At 38.5% G+C, this 20,704-nt stretch overlaps 3 protein-coding genes across 4 annotated transcripts in view; 2 read left to right on the top strand and 1 right to left on the bottom strand.

Moving 5' to 3' along the window:
* Positions 1–4: 4 nt before the first annotated feature.
* On the bottom strand, positions 5–8,295 carry LOC139945918 (phenylalanine--tRNA ligase alpha subunit-like). The gene is made up of 12 exons (XM_071943433.1): positions 8,125–8,295; positions 7,659–7,799; positions 7,450–7,551; positions 6,838–6,956; positions 6,179–6,271; positions 5,534–5,662; positions 4,800–4,915; positions 4,089–4,173; positions 3,609–3,708; positions 3,004–3,172; positions 2,324–2,516; positions 5–1,974 (listed from the first exon to the last, which is right to left on the bottom strand). The coding sequence occupies exons 1-12, from the start codon at positions 8,263–8,265 to the stop codon at positions 1,869–1,871; spliced, it is 1,494 nt and encodes a 497-aa protein (XP_071799534.1). The 5' UTR covers positions 8,266–8,295; the 3' UTR covers positions 5–1,868.
* A 273-nt stretch (positions 8,296–8,568) lies between these two features.
* LOC139946342 (uncharacterized) lies at positions 8,569–19,388 on the top strand. Of its 2 annotated transcripts, XM_071943980.1 has the most exons (7): positions 8,569–8,742; positions 10,233–12,039; positions 12,563–12,676; positions 13,333–13,529; positions 14,263–14,354; positions 14,718–14,749; positions 15,817–15,955. In XM_071943980.1, the coding sequence occupies exons 2-6, from the start codon at positions 10,299–10,301 to the stop codon at positions 14,737–14,739; spliced, it is 2,166 nt and encodes a 721-aa protein (XP_071800081.1). In that variant the 5' UTR covers positions 8,569–8,742; positions 10,233–10,298; the 3' UTR covers positions 14,740–14,749; positions 15,817–15,955. The 2 variants fall into 2 exon arrangements, with proteins under 2 accessions (XP_071800081.1, XP_071800080.1); XM_071943979.1 differs by lacking the exon at positions 14,718–14,749 and having other exon boundaries at positions 15,817–19,388.
* The window catches only part of LOC139946343 (interleukin-6 receptor subunit beta-like), a 59,784-nt gene continuing 57,636 nt past the window's right edge, over positions 18,557–20,704 (top strand). Inside the window, exon 1 of the mRNA XM_071943981.1 lies at positions 18,557–18,693. The gene's annotated coding sequence lies outside the window, so the exon portion shown is untranslated. The remainder of the gene's footprint in view (positions 18,694–20,704) is intronic.

The following is a 20,704-nucleotide window of genomic DNA, read 5'->3' as shown; positions in this document are numbered from 1 at the left end:
AGTATTTTAAAAGGTTGGGTACAGCCTCTACATGAAGTAGGTTCTTGTATATATTTTTCCTGCATTGTACATACATCAACTCAGTCAGTTCACATTGTTTGATTGTAAATAGATCTTTATAATTATTTCAATTACATAATTGGATATAACTATGGTCGGTGACTTTGTAAAAGGGATTGTATACCTTTGGTAAGTGGAATTCACTGTTGGTTTCAATCATAGTTGTAGATATAAATACCATATTTTAATTTGACAGATAAAGTGCAATTCAGTGTTGGGGAAAACTGCCTCCATCTTGTAATTTTATTAATATTACATTGACGTAGATTGTGATCTTAAAGGAGCACTCAAGACAGACCGTTAATCTTGGGTCTGAGAACAAGTTAAATAATTCTGTAGCCAAAGGCGTAGGACTTATTGAACCCATCCTAAGTTAGGACGGGTTACTCGTCCTAACTCGATCTAGGATTAATCCTAACGTTTCGTGAAATTGGCCGCTGGACACTAAGGGTGACTACTCAAAATAATTGTCAGCATAAAAACTTACTTGGTAACAAGCAATAGAGAGCTGTTAATAGTATAAAATATTGTGAGAAATGGCTCCCTGTGAAGTAACATAGCTTTTGAGAAAAAGGTTATTCCCACTCAAATATTAAAAGACTTCAAGCCTGAAGCCTTTTATAAGGCATCTGAAAGCACATAAATTTGTGCAACAAGGTTGATTTTTCTTTCATAAATCTCTTGCAACTTCGATGACCGATTGAGTTCAAATTTTCACAGGTTTGTCATTTTATGCATTTGTTGAGATATACCAAGTGAGAAGACTGGTCTTTGACAATTACCACAGGTGTCCAGTGCCTTTAACCAGAGCTTCCTACCAAGAATTAAAAACGTTTCCCTGCCCACCCATGGTATTAATTTTTGGAATTTCTTTTGGAATACTATTGTTGTTGAGCATTATACTGTGACATTGAAACCACGACTCGACCAAAGAAATTAAGTTCTATATACGTAAGCCCATATATTTTCCCGATACGCAATGCCTACCAGTTTTGCCCGCCACTATAAGCTAAGCAACCAAAAAAATGTCCGAGTAGGCTAACAGCATAAAGACTAAGGCCCAGGGCCCGGTGCTTCATAATGCTTTTAAGTACACAATTTGCCAAGCACAGAAAAATCTTGCTTAATAGCAGACACAAGTTACCAATCAAAATAGTATGCAATGGAACTTAATCATAACTGTTTGCTTAGCAAATACATGCGTTAAGCAACAATTTCCACTGAACAGCTTTGCAAACTCAAACCCCCAAAATATACCCTTATCACGCTGACATCATCTTTGTCAAGTCCCCTGTATGCAACATTAATAATCTATACCAATTCAAATCTGTCCCAAACTGGACCAGACTATTTTCCCTTCCAACCTCACTTTGGTAATACTAATTTAAAGGGACACGTTGCCTTGGATTGGGCGAGTTGGTCAATGAAAAGCGTTTGTAACTGTTTGTTATAAAATGCACGGACATGAGATGTTTTACAAGTAGACATAACAATCCACACAAAATTGGCCTCGAAATTGCACGGTTTTCCTTATACATTGTGAACAAAGATGGCACGCCAATTTGTGTAAAATGGCTGGCTGTGTTAGGTCACACCGTATAAGGAAAACCGTGCAATTACGAGGCATGTTTGTGTGGATCATTATATTCTACTTTTAAAACATCTTTCAAATCATATGCCTTAATAACAAATGGTTTCAATGTGTCTCTTTAATAGGGAGTAATACAAGATGAATGGCCCATGATAAAGGTCCATTGCTGTAAACCCTGATAATTAAAATGTCTACTGGAATAACTGCAGTGTGATGTTCATTTATCTAGTCGACATATAGGATTGTCGTAGACCATCTGAAGGTTGACCCGGGGACCGAAGAGTTCACGAATGTTGTCAATGCCATACTTGATCATCGTTGGTCTGTTTAATAAAAACAAAAATTATTTTTAGGCTAAACATTTTATGTTAACTGATAAACCAAACAGCAGAAGCCTCTAAAAGCAGTAGGGATACCTTGTCTCTACCTACTCCTTGAGCCCTTCCCCCTGAGTTGCCCATTTTCACCCAATTCACGAACCCCAACCTAACCACCTTAACTCACCTTTCTATTGTACTCTACTCCAACCCTCCCCCCCCCCCCCCAACCCACCACATCCTCTGGTGGACCCATAGGTAAAACCATTTCTGGGCGAAATACCCCAGAGTTAACTATTGTACCCAATTGACCCCCCCCCCCCCAACCTACCCCCATCAAGCCACCTTAACTCACCTTTCTAGTGACAGACCCCAAGCTATGACCACCACATCCTCTGGTAGACCCATCGGTAGAAGCATCTCAGGGCGGAAGACCCCAGAGTTGCCAATCTCTACCCATTTCTTTAGCCCTTCATGATAGCTGAATACCTCCATACTGGGCTCAGTGTAGGGGTTGTAAGCTGGCTTGAAACGGAGTTTCTCAATACCTGTATGGTCAGATTAAAGACTTTTAATAATAATAATAATGAACCATTTTTGTATATCGCAAATCACAATCACAGAGAAGTCTGTATGCGCTCTGAGATGAAAACAAAACCGAAGTAAAAGTTAATAGAGATGGTACTGGACACCTGTGGTAATTGTCAAAGACCAGTATTCTCACTTGGTGTATCTCAACATATGCATAAAACAACAAACCTGTGAAAGAGAGTAATGGAATAAAAAACATCCTTGTAGCACAAGATGTGTGCTTTCAAGATGCTTGAATTCGAGACCTCAGCTAAGGTCTCTCTTATAATTCAAATATTTCAAAATCAGGATGTTGTATCGAACCTGTCAAAAACCTGGCAGACAAGTTGAAAAATCAAGCCAACTTGTCCTGCTTGCCATTTTGAAACAAAAGTCAAGGGAAACCCCTGTAAACCGTCCCCGCCAACACGATTTTATAGGGGACACTTTTAGTGGTCAACTCACCAAGTTTTTTGAAGAAGGCATGAAGGATTCCAATCAGGTCGGCCAGGGTGAGATTGTAGTCCGCTACGAGGCCCTCTATCTGGTGAAACTCGGCTAGATGAGTGGCGTCAAGCGTCTCATTGCGGAACACTCGGTCAATGGAGAAATATTTTACCGGTGTGAACTTTTCCTGTTGGGACAAAACGTTTTAAAAGTGTTCAAGTTTGTTTTAAGTCCACACACTTAACTCTCTGGCGAAATTCACAAGCCTTTGAAATGTGGCCTCAGATGTTTAGGTTAGGTACACCCATGTGTGACTGCAAAGGTCAAGAAGGTCATGTTGGGTGTCTAATCTCAGGCTCTGGTGTTTCTAATCAGCAGAGTGAGGGTTCGGGAGTCATGACACTTGTGTCCCTGAGCAAGAGGGCAGAAACCGCTCATTTGATTGAGTAGCGCATGTTACACAAGGCTGTACATGTATACTCCCGAGGGAGCTGTGATGATTTAAGGAATGATTTTAGGCCCAGTGCAGTGACCAGGGGTAATAATGTAAAGCGCTTTGGAGTCCTTTGGTTGTGAAAAGCGCTGTGTAAAACCTGATCATTATTATTATGTGATTTACTCACCTGCTGGGCTAGCTTGTAGAGCATTCTTGCACTGACGGCCGTTGTGTGTGTTCTTAAGATGTTCTTTTTTGCCTCCTCAATCCTCCATTCAACTTGGTGCCTGTTGAGAATTCAAGCAGGAAAAACAAAAATTAGCCCAGTTTGGATTTGGATTGATAACCAAACATTTTCGGTAGAATGGAACTTCATCTTTGTTATTTTTCCAACATTATTAAACTGTTATGCTCCAGGGTATTTCGTTTTTAAACGAATTCTATTGAATTCTCTTTGTAGTTTTTTGAGGCAGCCATCTTTAAACCAAGCCTAACCGAGCCAACATGTCGGTTACGGTTTAGTCGGAACAGCCTTGTCATCGCAGTACAACCGAACATGCAAAAACGCTAAAACTCGAACATGTTACTGGTTGCGGTCGCCATAACGCACTCCTGGTTCCTAAGTTAAGAATTTAGATAACAGTTTAGAACTTGCAAATTATTTTACCCCTGTGATCCGTAGCCACCCACTGAGTGAACTTTCTTGACCCTTTCTAAGTAATCCATGGGAAATTCGTGAGCAAACTCCGGATCTGAAATCAAACAAAAACACAAACACATTTTTATTTTGGGTTTTTTCTTAATCTCAAAACTCCAGATTTCAAATGGGGGGGGGGGGGGGGGATTTCTAGCTCTTTCCACTATGGAGCAGTTCTTTGGAGATTTTTAGGATACTTTTTAAAAATTCAATAACCGGGTAGAAACATTTCTGTTTACTTTGTACAAAAGTGTTGATTTTCCCTTTCAAGGTGATATGCGTTATATAAAACTGGTTTTATTATAATAAAAAAAATAAATGAAAAAAAAACTGGTTTTATTATTATACATTTGGTTGTTTGCGGTAACACCATGTGTGTATCTAATTGCCAGCTAGAGTTTGTTCTTTAGAGAACTGTCTTTCTTTTTGCTACTACTGCAGAGTAGATTTATCGGATTGTTCGAGAGACTTCTCAGTTCTAAAAAGAACTGTCCTGCTTTTTAACTACTACCTGTGGAAGGTATAGAAAATTGACTGGGACTATTACTTTAGCTCATAGGATGGTAATTAAATGCACTACAGCGGAGTGAGTTCTTAAATTGGTCTCAAAAATTTGACCAGCTTGCTCTAGTCATCGTCAGGTTTTATTGTTAATATTGTATAATTGGGGTGGAGGGGTACCTTTGATGAAGAAGGTGTCTTGGATGTCCCTGGCAGGGTGCTGCTGAGGTTGGAACAGAGCGTCGAAATTCCAGAAGGAACTCTCGATGTAATTATTGGTTGGCATTTCTGAAAAGCTGTCAAGTAGATGTGAGGGAATTTTGTTAAACCAAGATAAAGTTTACATTTGCTTTGCATTAAATATAAACCACATGATTGTGTTGAATATAAACATAGAAAAGTCATATAAGTTTAAACAAATTTATGAAAAAACTTTCCACAAACTTTTTAGATTTTTGTTTTAAAAGCCAGTCACTGATTTTGTAAGAGGAGCCTTACCCCCCAAAAAAATCTTAAAACGAGTTATTGCAATCTCACACCCTTCAATCGTAAGCATGTGGCAACTGAATACTGCCATTAAGCTGACTGGGCCTTGTGCTGAGATTATTTTTGGGCTAGATCTGGGTACATCAGGGATAAACTGGAACAGATCTAGGTAGATTAGGGCAAGTCTGGGGTATATCTAGGTAGATTTGGGCTAAACTGAGATAGCTCTAACTAGATCAGGGCTAGTCTGGGGTAGATCTGGGTAGATTTGGGCTAAACTGGGATAGATCTGGGTAGATCATGGCTAGCCTAGGGTAGATTTGGGCTAAACTGGGATAGCTCTAGCTAGATCAGGGCCACTCTGGGGTAGATTTGGGGTACTCTAGGGTACCAAGGCCTATATTTCACATCAAGAGGTTGAGCTTTACCCCATTTCTAAGAAGATCTGTCTGAACTGAGCTCGGACTTTAAGTAGTGGATGCAGATGACCACTGGCTGGCATAACGCCGAGAGCATCAAAGTTGTAGTCTTTGAACTTGCGATCCTTCCACGTTCCACTGCAAAAAAACACACAAAGGGTATAAAATTTGATCAATTGAATGTGGCAAATAAACCTTGCCCTACTGATTGGTCCAGTTTCATAGCTATGAACAATTGGTGTTTACAAAGGCAGAGAAATCCACTTGGACAGATTCAGGTATATCAGGGCTAGTCTTTGGTATATCTGGGCTGAACTAGGGTAGATCTGGGTAGATCAGGTCTAGTCCGGGGTAGTCTAGGGAAGTCATTGAACAGGTTAGCAAAGAGTTTCACTTGTTGGTGTATGTACTTTAGCTAACTTTAGCTTAACCCTGTAAGTTGAGAATGGAAGTGTAAGCCCAGAATCCCGCAGTACGCAGAGCCATAAACAAAATTTTTGCTTAAGCAGCTCTATGAAATTGGCCCCTGGTCATGACCCCGAGCTGGTATTGGATGCAAATACCAACAGTAAATGACTTAAGAAAAACCTGCAAACCTTCTTCAGAAACTATTAACTTGAGGGTTAACGGATACGAGTGTAACATGGCACCAACCTGGCAAGCATCTCTGGGGTGAGGTCTGTTTCCAGTTTGTTGACAGACGTGCTGAACTCACTCCCCTTCATCACAAGGAAAGTGTTAACAGTCCTGCACAAAAATAATTACATCAATAAAATGACAATAGGTGGAAAATTTGCATCCAGATAAAAAATATTAATACACCGATGTGTGTTAGCACTGTATATTCAGTACTCTGTACTTACGAGCTCTGTGAAAAAAATCTCAGGCGTATTACTTGGATGGGATTTGAACCCACGACCTTTGCAATTCTAGAGCACGACCTTTGCAATTCTAGAGCAGTGTCTTACCAACTAGACCATCATGATTGCCCGATAGCTAGAGGCAGAATAGAGGAGGAAAACGATGGCAATCCCCTTCTCTTCGCGACAAGAGCACTGGGTTTGTTTCTGTGCCTTACACAACTTTACAAAACACAATGGTCTAATAATTATCTGGACTAAGGACTAAGCAAAAATGGTTAAGTGTCTTGCTTGAATGGTTTGCGGTAGTGTTATTAGGCATCTGAGAGCATACACATTTGTGTGTTTTTTCTTTCATAATTTTCTTGCAACTTTGCTGACCGATTGAGCACAAATTTTTGCAGGTTTGTTATTTTATGTCGAATGCCTTTAAGAAGTATCAGCTTTACTTACACTTCCTGGACAAGTTTTCTCTTCTTTAGTTCTGACCTCTCTTTGTCTGTCAACGACCCGATGTCACCTTTATGAACTTTCTTGAGTTGCTCTTTAACCTTATCCACAATGCTAGAAGCCTGAAACATTTAAATAACATTTGTCTAAGTATTGTTTGAAGCTTTGCATGGTGTGTACAAGTAGGATGCAACTATGAATAAAGAGTTAACTTTATAGGTACAACCATGTTAGATCTCTTTAGAGCCGGTATGGTCTTGACGTTTCTATAATTACAATTATAGACACTGTGACCATCTGCTTCGAAGTGAAAATTTATAATTGTGTACATTTTTAAAAACTTTGTAAAAAATTAATATAGTATGGTTGGGTTGTGTGTTTGCGCGTTTAGAAACATATTTTTTGCTGTTTCTAACAGCTATGAATGTCGCTTTCCCCGTAATTAAATTGGCGTACATCATTGATCTTGCGTGCCACCCACGAAAAGTCAGGTTTTAAACAGCTCCAGCTGCGTCTCCGTAAACCGTTTGGACACCCCTACGTGACGCTCTCTCCTAGAATTGGAATAATAGCACAACTGTCTGGGGTGTTTATCAATAACATTTTCTCATTAACCTTTCTCATGATCCTTGGACCTCCTTCTGCCGTCTTGTTGACTTCCAACCATCCTGCCGACATACCTTTGCTGAAACCAATCTTGGCATTGGGGATCTTTTTCTGTTTGAAAAAAACACACAGTCAGAATAATTGTAGAATGAAAGAAAATAATAATCAGCCTATACAATTTTTTAAGTTAAATGGATAAAACCTTTGCAAATCCTCACCATAAGTTCAGCCTGGAGTATACCGCCCTCTGGTGGTACTGCTTCGTAGACAAGTGCCTCGTAGCTTCCACTTTCCACCATTTGTGTACCCTCCGGGGTCAACTCCCAATATTTATTGGTCTGTTGTTTCGTTTCTATAACCTGAAAATAAACATAACAGAATTGCTAATATTGAGTAGAAAATGGGGATTTCTGAGGGTTAGCAACTGATAATGATACATGGGGGAAAACGAAAAAACGGCCGGAAGTTGGTGGCGAGGACGTAAAATTTTTCCTGATACATTTTGCAAAGCAGTATGCTCTGCTATACAAAATACAACGAGGCAAAAAAAGGAAATCGTTCACTGCATACAGGCATATTGATGAATTGAAATGACAGAAAAATGATGCAATCTATCAACAAATGTCTCGACACGATCGAATCCAAAACGCATATGTTATTCAAATCAATTATCATCCAAATTACATTTCCTAACGCCTGCAAACTCTTGACAGTCCCAACAATCTGCTGGTGATCTCTCTCCAACAACTTGGCCAACACATCCGTGGAAATCTTGCCATCTTTCTCGACACGTTGTAGAATCGACTCGCCCAGTGAATCAGCCATCTTGAATGTTATGACTTTCACCTACGACTATTTAATGCACAGTTTAAAAAAAGATTAAGTGCATGCAACATTCCATGCAACAGCCGTTTGCAAACTGCACTGGTCCTCTTGCAATAAGTATAAATTATAAAGTTAAAAGCTGATATTGTAAGATTTATTTATATACATTTATTGAAAATATATATATATATTTTCAGTATTAAATAAATTTTTAAAATAAATTTATGAACTAATTGTATTTTCCTAATTTATGTTGTATTTTGTAAATGTAGCGTGCGTGAACAGTCAAAGTGGTCATGGCGATCTGTGACGCTCAATGCTTCCACAATGAAAAATCAACCTGTCATGCCTGTGTAAATTTACTTAATTGATTGGGTTCCGCCATTAAAAAGATTGGCAATACAACATCATAACATGATCAATTGTGCTGTATTAATATTATTGTAGAAAGAATGAATGAGATGAACCAGGGAGAAGGTACGTTTGGTTTTTGGGTTGTGCATCTTGTAAAAATGTGAAACAAATTTGAGTGGCGAACCAGTCACTGGACAGAAGTTTTTTGTTTAATTTTAAATTAACTTTAAAATTAAAAATTTAAGTTTTAAAACAACCTAAAAAAATAAGGCTAATGGACTGGAAATATTTATAAAGTGAATGGGATCGAGTTAAATTGAATTGAATTAAATTGCCTTGCATTTGCAAATAATTGCTAGCCCCACCTGTGTGGCCACACTCAAAGGAACACGTTGCCTTGGATCGGACGAGTTGGTCAAAACAAAAGCGTTTGTAACCGTTTTTTATATAATGCATATGGTTGGAAAGATGTTTTAAAAGTAGAATACAATGAGCCACACAAGTTTGCCTCAAAATTGCGTGGTTTTCCTTCTACTGTGCGAACTAACACGGTCGGCCATTTATGGGAATCAAAATTTTGACCCCCCATAAATGGCCGACGTGTTAGTCGACGAGGTAAAAGGAAAACCACGCAATTTTGAGGCATGTTTGTGTGGATCATTGTATTCTACTTTTACAACATCTTTCTACCCATATGCATTTTATAAAAAACGGTTACAAACGCTTTTCAAAGACCAACTCGACCGATCCAAGGTAATGTGTTTCTTCAAGGATATGGAGAAAGTTGGGGCTAAAAACTAAATATTGCATCCTCGTTTTGTTGTTGTGCATGCTGTGTGTAGAGCGAGAGTTGTGGCTCTCTTACATACCATGGTTTATTTACTTAGTTTACACCGGTCTCAGGGGTCGAAATTGCCACTAGCCCGCTAGCCCGGGACTACCAGATTTACATCCGGGCTACTGATTTTTCCAGTTTGATAGCCCGACGGGCTAGTTGAATAATAATGCAAAAATCATCATCACAAACAATAAAGAACTATGTTATTGGTGTGTTGTAAAGTTTGAGCCGTGACGCGAGACATAACGTGGCTTTTGGGCTACCAAAATCTAATCAGGGCTACTAAAAATTATTGGTCACTAGCCCTGCTGACTACCATGGAAATACACTTAATTTCGAACCCTGGGTCTTAATCTTATATTGGTAGGATATGCATGGTCCGTCTGTACGGACAACTGAACAGCAATTGTTCCTATCCAACTCCTAGTAAAGTTGTTGTTGCTCACTTTATTATCTCACTCAGTTATATTAATTACAATATTAACAGTTTCATAATTGGTGTTAAAATAAGTAAATTTCTTTATCATTGGGGGTGTAGGTTTTTATTTGTATTAATATTAAGACAGTAATTCAGCTTTTTGAAATTGATAAATAACCATTGCAACACAAAATTGGATATTGAATATTTCTGAATGGTTATTTTTTCCTCCAATAACAATGGGCGTGTTGCTGTTAATATTGAAGTGAATACGGACAGATTTGACTTAGCTGCAACCATGGCATCGACAAAATTGGATATTGAATATTTCTGAATGGTTATTTTTTTCCTCCTTAGGATAACAATGGGCGTGTTGCTGTTAATATTGAAGTGAATACGGAAAGATTTGACTTAGCTGCAACCATGGCATCGACAGATAATCTTTTGCAGATGGAGGATGAGGACGCCTTGCCTCTTCTTCCTCTCAACAGGCCCTCCGATACCAGACAGTCATTCGGGGCACTACGCCAAAAACAACGCGCTCGCAAAGTCAACGCCAATATAACAGAGGCAGATTTCATGATGGAGGAGCACGGCTACGACGCCGATGAATTAGAATATCAATTCATGACAAACTTCACCCAGAAACAGAAGCGCCGCACGATGCTGGTTCTCCACGACGCCTTTTTCCTGATCTTGGATTTCCTCCAGTTCTACGCATTACTGATGGCCATATCGTTGCGCTGGCCCTGGCCGTACAACTGGCTGTATCCCAACCGGTTTGTCCTTCTCGCCAACCTGGATTTGTGGGAGTTTTTTAAGATGAACACCCCTGATGTATACAACTCGGCAAGAAACGGTTTCATCGACAGTACGCTGGTCGGATTTGACTACCGGTGGTATGCCCTCGCTTGGGGTGTATTCATCTTTCTGATGATAACCATTTACATCATCTTGTACATCGCTATGAACTATCAGAAGAGGTACAACCTGCTCTTGCAAATCTCTAAACTACAGCGAGCGTACATTATCTTGTGCCAGGTTCTGGCAATGCCAATTGGTGTGATGATGGGGAAGCTCTTCCACTGCAACGCTGAAGACAACATGGACGTCCACAATGCCACACCTTGTGCGGGTGGGGAACACCTGGCGTATGTCGTCATTCCGTTAGCACTGTATGTCGGTCTCTTCATCATGCTTCCGATATGGCTCATCATGAAGACCAGGACGCAGATCTTTAGCAATCGCTCAGAAAGACACGAGGGATTCCTGCAACTCAAGGAGATGGAGTATGCACATGGCCTTGACATTATCTGGGCTGTCAAGCTGTATCATCTCTTCTCTTCCTTCCGTCTTATCTGGTGCTACTACCGTCCCATCATGTTTTTCTTTAAGTTCATCCTCCTTGGGGCCTATGCATCCCTTCTCTGGTACCCCATGTGGCAGATGGGTGTTTTCCTTGTCGTCGTGTGCCTCATGTTTCTAGCGATTATAATCCGACGCCCTTTTCGAATGACCTCCTTCAATGTGTGCATCATGATCAATTTCTTCTGCATGCTCTGCTTCTCAGTCATGGGGCTGATGCAGAATCTCTTTGACACAAGTTCCGTCTTCTTCCAACAAGAGTTTTTGTTCTCAGAGCTTCTTGCAATCGCATCCTTCTGGGTCGTTTTCGCCGTTGCGTGGATCCTGTACGTCCTACTTCGTTACTTTGGCGTTCTCTGTAAACGCACACCGTTCTGGCCGGAGATGGTGAGCAGTGACCTCAACAAGTTGAGCCATGAAACCCGCAAGTTCATGAAAGCTCTCCTGAAGGGTCGCATCGTTTTAGAGCACTCCTTATCAACCTTCCCGCTGTTCAGCCCGGTCCACGAGATCTCACGTCAGATCCAGATTATAAACGCCTACTGCAGGGAAGCAGAGTTCCTTGGCGACCCCATCCATGACACACTATGGGATCTTCTGGACGAGCTAATTGAAGCTCACTCACATCTCGCTCCCATCTCGCTCTTCGCAGAGTCTGTCAAATCTTCAGTTCGTGACACGGCGCAGGAATTCATGAAGTTGATGCCATCGTTCAAGAAACGGTTGGCTCAGAGGGAGTATGATTTCATCCTGATGACGCCCATGAAGAGGAGGATGCTTCTTAAGATGTTCACATTGGGTAAGGGTCAATGAGATTAAAGACACTGGGCACTATTGGTATTTATTGTCAAAGCAAGTCTTCTCACATATATGCACAAAATAACAAACCTGTGAAAATTTGAACTCAATTGGTCGTCGAAGTTGCGAGATAATAATGGAGGAAAAACACCCTTATTTCCTGAAGATGGGTGCTTTTAGATGTTTGATTTGAAGACCTCAAAATCTAATTCTGAGGTCTCATAATCAAGTTTGAGGAAAATTAATCTTTCTTTTAAAAAACTATGTCACTTCATAGGGAGCCGTTTTATACTATCAACCTCTCCCTATTAATACTCGTAACCTAATAAGGTTTTATGCTAATAATTATTTTGAGTAAATACCTATAGTGTCCACTGACTTTAAAGCCCTGCAAACAATGCTACTAAAACAAAACTCAGCTTCTTAAGTTTGCGTTTCTTAAAAATGAGATTAGACATAAGGACTAGCTACTCTCAATCCTGCAGAATCTATAAAAACTTGTCTTATACTTGTGTTCATTGCAGGAGTTTTTGTGAATGGTAAAGTGAACAAATCTCGACCAGTGGACCAAACGGATACAGTCCAGAAGTTATACAACCCTAAGGAGTCACTGGTTCTACAGCAAAGAAGAACGGAAGGTGAGGTTTGTGGTTTGTTGGTGTCTCACAATAGATCTCACTTCATGCCTGCCATCGATTTCACCTAAGTCTTCCTAACTTAGGATTAATTTTAGGACTTTAGGAGGAGTTCAGTTCTGTATCCAAAGAAGTGAAGACGCATTGAACCCATCCTAAGTTAGGATGAGTAACTTGTCCTAACTCGAGGTAGGATCAATCCTAGCTTGTTGTGAAACTCGGGTGCATTTTGTCTTCGGTAAAGGCACCCTATAAGGAAATTGTAAGCTGTAAATTCTGAGCATTTCAAGGGCACGAAGGCATTGAACAGAGGGGCACGAAGGCAATCGCCTTCAGTGCTTCTTAAAAATACGTGCGGCCGGTTTCATGAAACGCTAGGATTAATCCTACCTTGAGTTAGGACGAGAAACTTGTCTTAACTTAGGTGAGGTATTAATGATCATAAAAAGCTTATTTGGTAAGAAGCAAATGGCGCAGCCTTTGATATTGTAGGATAAAATTGTATGTGAAGGAGAGAAAGTCAAGCATTTTGAGCCCTTGACTTTTATTGTACCTTTAATTGACAGCTCACCTACAAGTCAGCATCATGTTGTAGGAAACCAAACATTCAATTTAACATTATGTAAACTAAAGAGGGCATTCTCGTTTACTTCCAAAAGGTGATGATGGTTTTTATGAAGACATTCATGAAGCGACTGAGGAGATGGGACCCAGTGGACTGCGTCTGAGGCAGCAGTACCAAGCAAACACGATGAGGAAACCTATCCTGGAGGAAATGAGCGACGAGGAAGAGGAGGAGAGGAGTAAGGAGGAGGACGGAATGGGATGGATACGGGAAAGTTCCTCACGAACAGAGGTAGATTGAATTCATAGGGACATGTTGTCTTGGACTGGTAGAGTTGGTCTCATTTGTAACCGTTTCTTATGAAATGGATGGTTAGAAAGATGTTTGAAAAGTAGAATATAATGATCCACACTAACATAACTAACAAATGCATGGTTCTCCTATTACTTTGCGAACTTACACGGTTGGCCATTTTATGGAGTTGAAAACTTGACTCCACAAAATGGCGCACCGTGTTAGTTCACTGAGTAGGCCTATAAGGAAAACCATGGAATTTTAGGCATATTTGTGTGGAAAAGTATACTCTGTTTTTAAAACATCTTTCTAACCATATGCCTTTTATAACAAGGCCGATTCAAGGCAACGTGTCCCTTTAATATTAACTTTGGTTTCAACTTTACACCACTTTAGTAAGCTCTGTATACTCTTGAGTACTTTCAAGAGTCCTGTGAAAGAATCACAGGCATATTACTCAGGATGGATTCGAACCCACGACACTTGCAATTCTAGAGCAGTGTCATACCAACTATACATTTTATTGTATGTGTATAGTAAGATGAAAACAATCAAATTGGGCCCTGGTCTCGTCTTTGGTGCCCCTTCAAAAGTTTACCATAGACTAAAAGATTTTCCAATGGAAGGGTGCTCTTTTCAAAATGAAAATGGCTTTGCCCTATCAAAGATGAAATTTCAGGCCCGTGATTCAAAATAAACTAAAAGTTCCCTTTTTGTTTTTGTGTTTCAGAGTGACTTTATGTCGTCCATTAACGATCGGGATGCTGATGAGTTGTCCGATATGATGGCTGGCATTCCCAGCAGACCTGCAAGCATGGCCAGGTAAAAGTTAAATCCATTCAGACGTCTTCCATAGACTCTCTTTTCCCCCAAATACCTTTTGTGTCTGCTTTTTATACAAAAATGAAACATAAATTCTGTTTAGTATTACAAATGAAAATGGAATAATGATGTTAATAATATCTACATAGTTTTCACAATTACGTCTCAATGCACTTTACATTAGTGCCCAGGTCTTTGGGCAAATACTATTCCTAAATCTTCCTCATCTCCCTGTGAGTATATATAACCATTTTGTAGAATAATTTCTAATGTTACTAATTCTTATCGTGCTTCTTTTGGCATTAACAAACATACTTTTACTAACTGACTGATTTGAACATTCTTTTTTAATCATCTGTGCAGAGTCATGTGTGAAGAACACTAAGGTTTGAAAGGTAAATTTGCTTGGACTATAGCTTGGACACGTCTTTCCACAAAGGTGTGCTTCACAATAGCACAACAAAATGAAATAACACACTTTCTGAGCACACCACAACAAGAATTCACCTCATGATTTTGTACGCATCATATTATTTTTCGAAAGAAGACATTTTACTTCCCAAACGTCTTTACTGCATTTTGTTTGTATCTAACTTCTGTTTCATGTCTAATTTTTGTACTTTTGTTATTGTAAAATATCAGTGGCAAGCTCCCTTATCGTATGATATTAGTAACTACAACATGCCTAATGCCTATAGGCGTTAAGGGCGCCAGTCTATAAGCCCCACTCTTTTAATTTGTAATTTTTGCAATTTCTTCTTCGAAACTTTTTTTTCACCAAAATCACCAATTTCATCTTCAAAAGCATTTCTCTTGACAGAAAATCATAATTCCAATATGATCTGAGGCTTTTTAGAAAGGTGTAAAAGCCAAGTAAACTTTTCTTGCACAAATCATCATCACAGAAACAGTAGCTCAATGAAACACCTATGGGCTTCTGATAGCAGTGCAGCAGCCATTTTGTGTGTAGTGTGCATAGCTATACAGTGGAATTACAACAGGCTTAAAAATGGATAAAAGTAGTGTAGCCAGATCTCCACAGGCGAAGCCTCAAATTTTGAGTAATTACCAATAGTGTCCACTGCCTTTAAGTGCTAATGACCAATGCAGTTTTCAGACCCTGCACCCTTTATGACTTCACGCTTCTCATGAAAAATTGCAGCCAACTTCTGTGCTCAATGTCGTATGCTGCTTAAAAGCACAACAAATAGCCAAGCACAGCACAAGTTATGCTTACCAAAATAAGGTTACCAGCCAACATACATTGTCACATAATATGTGACTGGTCCCTGCCTATTCTTGTTTAAAGCAGACATTTATAAAGCAATAGTTTCATGGAATTGGGCTCTGGTCATCTACTTTCAGCAATTTATTAATACATTTTTTTTCTGGCTGCATTGCTGTGTTTCTTTCTCCAGGTTTCAAATAGTAAATTAGTTTTATTTATTTATACTTTTATCAGCACGGGATCTCGTGCTGGTTCCTCCAGACATCGCACACCCTCTGTAACCTCAAAGAAATCTCGGTCAACTCGTAGAAGCAGTTTGGGCAAGAAAGCCTCGCATCACATTCAAGAAGGGCATGAATTGAAAGAAGATGACGCTGTATAAAGTCTTCAAAACTCAACCCCTTTGGTAACCATTCATTTCTGTACCATGTCAAAATGAATGTAAACATTTCAATGGGAGACTTTGAGTCGCTAGGTGGCAGCAGACTTACCAGGTAAATTTCCATTGTTTACGTAGTTCTGAGCATGCGCACATTACCGAGAACAATGGATTTCACCTGGTAAGTCTGCTGCCACCAATCGTCCTGAAAGTCTCCCATTGGTGACATGGCTTTCACTTTGGCCTTATTTATTGGTAAGTGTTTTTGGATACTACGGCCGCATTTCAATGCAAGCCACTTGTGGCTGTTGTGGTCTTTCATCAAACTATTGCCATTCACCTACATACTCAACCAGTGTTGCATTATCAATTATATTAGTGCGCCGTAGTTTTGATGGCGTAAGGGCACTCTCATTAGTATTTTTATCACTACTGAGGGTATGCTTCATTCTTCCTGCACATTTTTAATTCAGCGGTCTGTCGGCTTTGTTTAGCCTTGGTTTTAATTTACTAAGAGGTGGGTTATAAATAACTGCTCCTTTAAAGGTCTTATTGTCCGTGATGGATATGATATCTGTAGTGGATGTTGTGTCTGTTTTGGATATGAATGAATATACCCCCGGAAGTGATACAATGTTTGAGAGCGCCCTCGTGCGTTCAAAAATATGGCGCATTATGCAGAAACAAGATGCAGGAGTTGATGGTTCGAATCCCACCTTTTACAACGCTGATGTTAAATTTGCTTGTGTCTTTGGTAGACTGTTCTTTTTGACTATTTTAGACTGTACAAATACATTTATTCTTATATTTTGTAAAAGTTTATTTTACATATTTTAGAACCAGTTGTACATTTAAAGTACTTGGCATTCCATTGATTAGTTTGAAAGAGTTTTTTTACCTTTTTTTCTGCTAGTATTGTAATAAGTATGTTTGAAATTATTGTAGAAAGACTAATAGTTATTACTATTTTGTTAATATTAATCATTTGAACTCATTTATGTTCATGAACAATTTTGCGAAGTGATTCGAAAGCGATTTTGTAAATCTGTCCATAGTTGAGGCCTAACAAAAAGGAAAAAATCTTAAGTAAATGTTGCAAATTATGTTATTAAATGTTTTGTAAATTTTTAAAGATACTTTATCTTTATTACTTGAATGATATAGGTTTTATACAATAACACTTTACAATTTGATTCGGTCAAATAGTTCATATCATGTGTATGTTTTCAAAAACTGTTTTTTTTTCCAGATGAAAATCATAAAGTTGCAATAATTTTTAAGAGCAAAATCCTGATCAAAATAGTGTGTATACTTTTTCTTTAAACAGTAGAAAATGTCTTTGATTTATTTTGAAGCTGTGATTCTTTGCCTTGCAATTTTATCAAATTTTGCCCTATATAAGCCTTGCGTATTTATCGAACTTGCTCTAAAAAGCAACAAGGCTATTAGATATAACCTTAGTTGTTTATCAATTTTTCGCCATAGAACCACTAGGCATTGGATTTTATCAAGTTTGCGCAAACATTATTTGGCAATTTTATGCAACAAGGCTGTATATATCAATTACCCTTAAATGCAACACGACTATTATATATCTTTGTGCTTTCAAAATTTGCCCTTAAATGCAACAAGGCTACATCAATACCCTGAGTGTTTATCATTTCCCCCCCCCCCCCCCCTAAATAAAATGCAACTTATCAATGGCGGCCTCAAGCAGCGTGCAGCATTGCAACTTCAAAATAACGGTTCTCGCGGTAGAATTAACAAAAACTTTACTTGGCAAGCAGACACATAGTGTCACTGCAAACCATACCTCACCATGCAATGCCATATAAATAATTATTCTTTAGAAATTTTGACAAATAAATTCGTTTGCAAATCTTGGCTCATCTCTTAGTGAATTCCCGCCTAGTTAATCAGAATGTTCAAAATCGTTGTGGGGGTGGGGGGGTTAATTTATGGTAGATATCCTCCCCGCCTATCTTGTGTAGCGCCCTCTGTTGTTAAAAATTGTAGTCCCTATAATAATACGCAACACAGACCTGTCACACTATGTTCAACTGTTAGTCTTTTCAACAAAATAATTTTGCATAAAGCTCCATAGACCATTAAAACAATTGAATACCACAAGGGTTTTCATACATGCAACCAATAAACCAAAAACAGTTCAGCTTTGTACTTGTAAAAACGTCTAGAAAGAGGCCGGGTGATTTACGCAAGTCTAAATTACAGTCATCCACACTTCTTGACGTCACTGTTAAACTTGAAGCAGTCTTTAATGTTCGCGCTAGTTCAATTTGAAAATAATATTGTGCCTTTTAGATGCTAATGTTAACATAATTTTTATAATATAAAAATAGTAATGTGAATTCGTTTACACAATACTTTAAAAACCATGTTATCAGCAGTCGGGTTGAACTGAGATTGTTACGTGGGAAATTTCGTAGTTTACGTGAAACGACTAGGATCAGTCTATTAGTTAGACACTCTCGTGTGTTTGTGTGTACTTTGAGTGACCGTACATCCATGTATTGTACATTGTACATGTGCATCATCAGCATGCATTTTGCTGTTGTATTTCTCGTGCAGGCGTAAAACAGTCTCTCGGGGAATGACTCAAATAATTGATAGTTTTGGACACGGAATGTTCTCTTAATTCCCGTTTAGAATGAAGTTCCTCTCTGGATGGACTAAGCAGATGTATCTAAAGACGTACTTGTTTATATTTGGGGGTAAGTTTTTTCATTCAGTGTCGGTGTTGAAATGTGAAACAAGTTGGTGTAAAAAACTTTACGGACCAAACCCGGATCAATTCGTCATGTTCCAAAATTCCGCTGCCGTTTGCATGCAATGGTCAACGGACCAACTCCACGGTCAACCGTGGTGCCGTTGTCTGAAAGCAGGCCAAGTTAACATGGTTGATAGTTGACCCGGTCACTTTTTTTTTAATGGACGTATAAATTATAATAACTTGCTGTTAATGTTAGTTATAACCGGTAAATTTATTTTATGGCTTCAATAAAAACAGCAAGTTATTTTATAATGGTGTGACTAAGAATGAGTGAGGAAATAGGAATAGCGTTGGACCACCACATTTTCACTTCGAAGTTCTGTTGTTAAAATGTTTATTTGTATTATATTAATGCTTTAATCTATATGACCTAACATTAAACCAATATTTGGGATGGCGTAAACATTTGTATAACTAGATAAGGAAAACATTTCCTTATCCTGCCACCACCTTTTCACTATTTTTTACCCAAAAGAATATATGCAAAAAATAGTTAATAGCCTGACGTTTCGACCCTAGCAGAGTCTTTCTTGAAGGCTAAATGACAACACAACAAACATGAGCAGGTAACTGAAAAAGAGTATATCTCACTCATTTGAGTATTTAGTTAATAATTTTTATTTCATTTCGAGTCGAGTGGAAAAAGAGGTAGAAGGATTACCAATATAATTCCTTCAAAAAAAAAGAAAACAACCAGTTTATTTCACAATGAGTGGACAAGTGGTGGTTTGATACCTGCATGGTTTGATTAAGTATTTTTTTAAAGCTATGACATACATTGATAATTATTTTCTTTTTACCACCTATACAAAAATTACCAGACTTGATTCCCTTGTTGCGTCAATCGCTGGTTACTTGTAGATTATTTAGAATTTTACCCATCTGATGTTCAGTTTTTGAAAAACTATTTGTCCATTTAAATTCTTTAAACATGCTATGTAAATGGGATGTCTAAAACAATTATTTTTGTCCCTTGTTTTAATTTTTTCTTGTGGTAGTTTCAACAACTCATTTGAATAAAAACAAATGTTGAAATGAAATGAAATGATATACAATTGAAAAAGTATTTTTAACAAATTGTCGTGGGCATGTTTTCAGAGTGTTTTTAACGTGAAATTAAAAAGCAAAAGTTAGTTAAATGGCCTGACGTTTTGAGACGACCCTAGCAGAGTCTTTCTCAACAAACATGAACAGCTAGGTGAAACATAAGCAGTGAAGTGGGAGACTAAAATTATGTGCCTACTGTCAAATATTTAACTGTCAAAGTCAAGGAGAAGCTCCTTACACATGTATGTACAGATCACCATGATTTGTTTGTACGCGCCAAAGGCCGTGAAAGGGGATGCAAATTTTTTTTATTTTTTTTTATTGCGGCAATTGAAATAAGAGGTCTGATGTTGATAATAATGTGGAATAAATTCCTTAAATCAAATAAAAAAATTATCATTTCGTCACTACCACTCTACACAAATGATTGGTCTCTAAATGTTATGAAATTTTCACATGTTCCTGTTAATGTTATAGTTTGTTTATTCTGTTGAGATAATAATTGCGTCAACCCAGAACGTATGGCTGCTCACCCAAAGTTTTTGCAGCTTCTGTCCATCTTAAAGTCATTAATTTTGATGGTAAACTCTAAAGGCGTACCCTGCCTTTAAAAAGTCTTAAGGATTGTTACTAGATGTGAGTACAGCTTGCATAATTACATCCCGAGTACTATAAAAAAAATGTTCATTTTGCAAATTGGGTGTGAAACTGAAAGTGTAGTTTTCACAAGATTGGTAGTTAGTGTAATTTACGAGAGAGTGATAGATTTTCTCATTAAAGGAACACGTTGCCTTGGATCGGACGATTTGGTCAAAACAAAAGCGTTTGTAACCGTTTTTTATAAAATACATATGGTTGGAAAGATGTTTTAAAAGTAGAATACAATGATCCACACAAGTTTGCCT

The sequence above is a fragment of the Asterias amurensis genome, chromosome 13 (assembly GCF_032118995.1).
Source record: "Asterias amurensis chromosome 13, ASM3211899v1".
NCBI lineage: Eukaryota > Metazoa > Echinodermata > Asteroidea > Forcipulatida > Asteriidae > Asterias > Asterias amurensis.
Note: the sequence above shows the minus strand (reverse complement) of the source record. Positions and strands in the feature narration are given on the sequence as shown.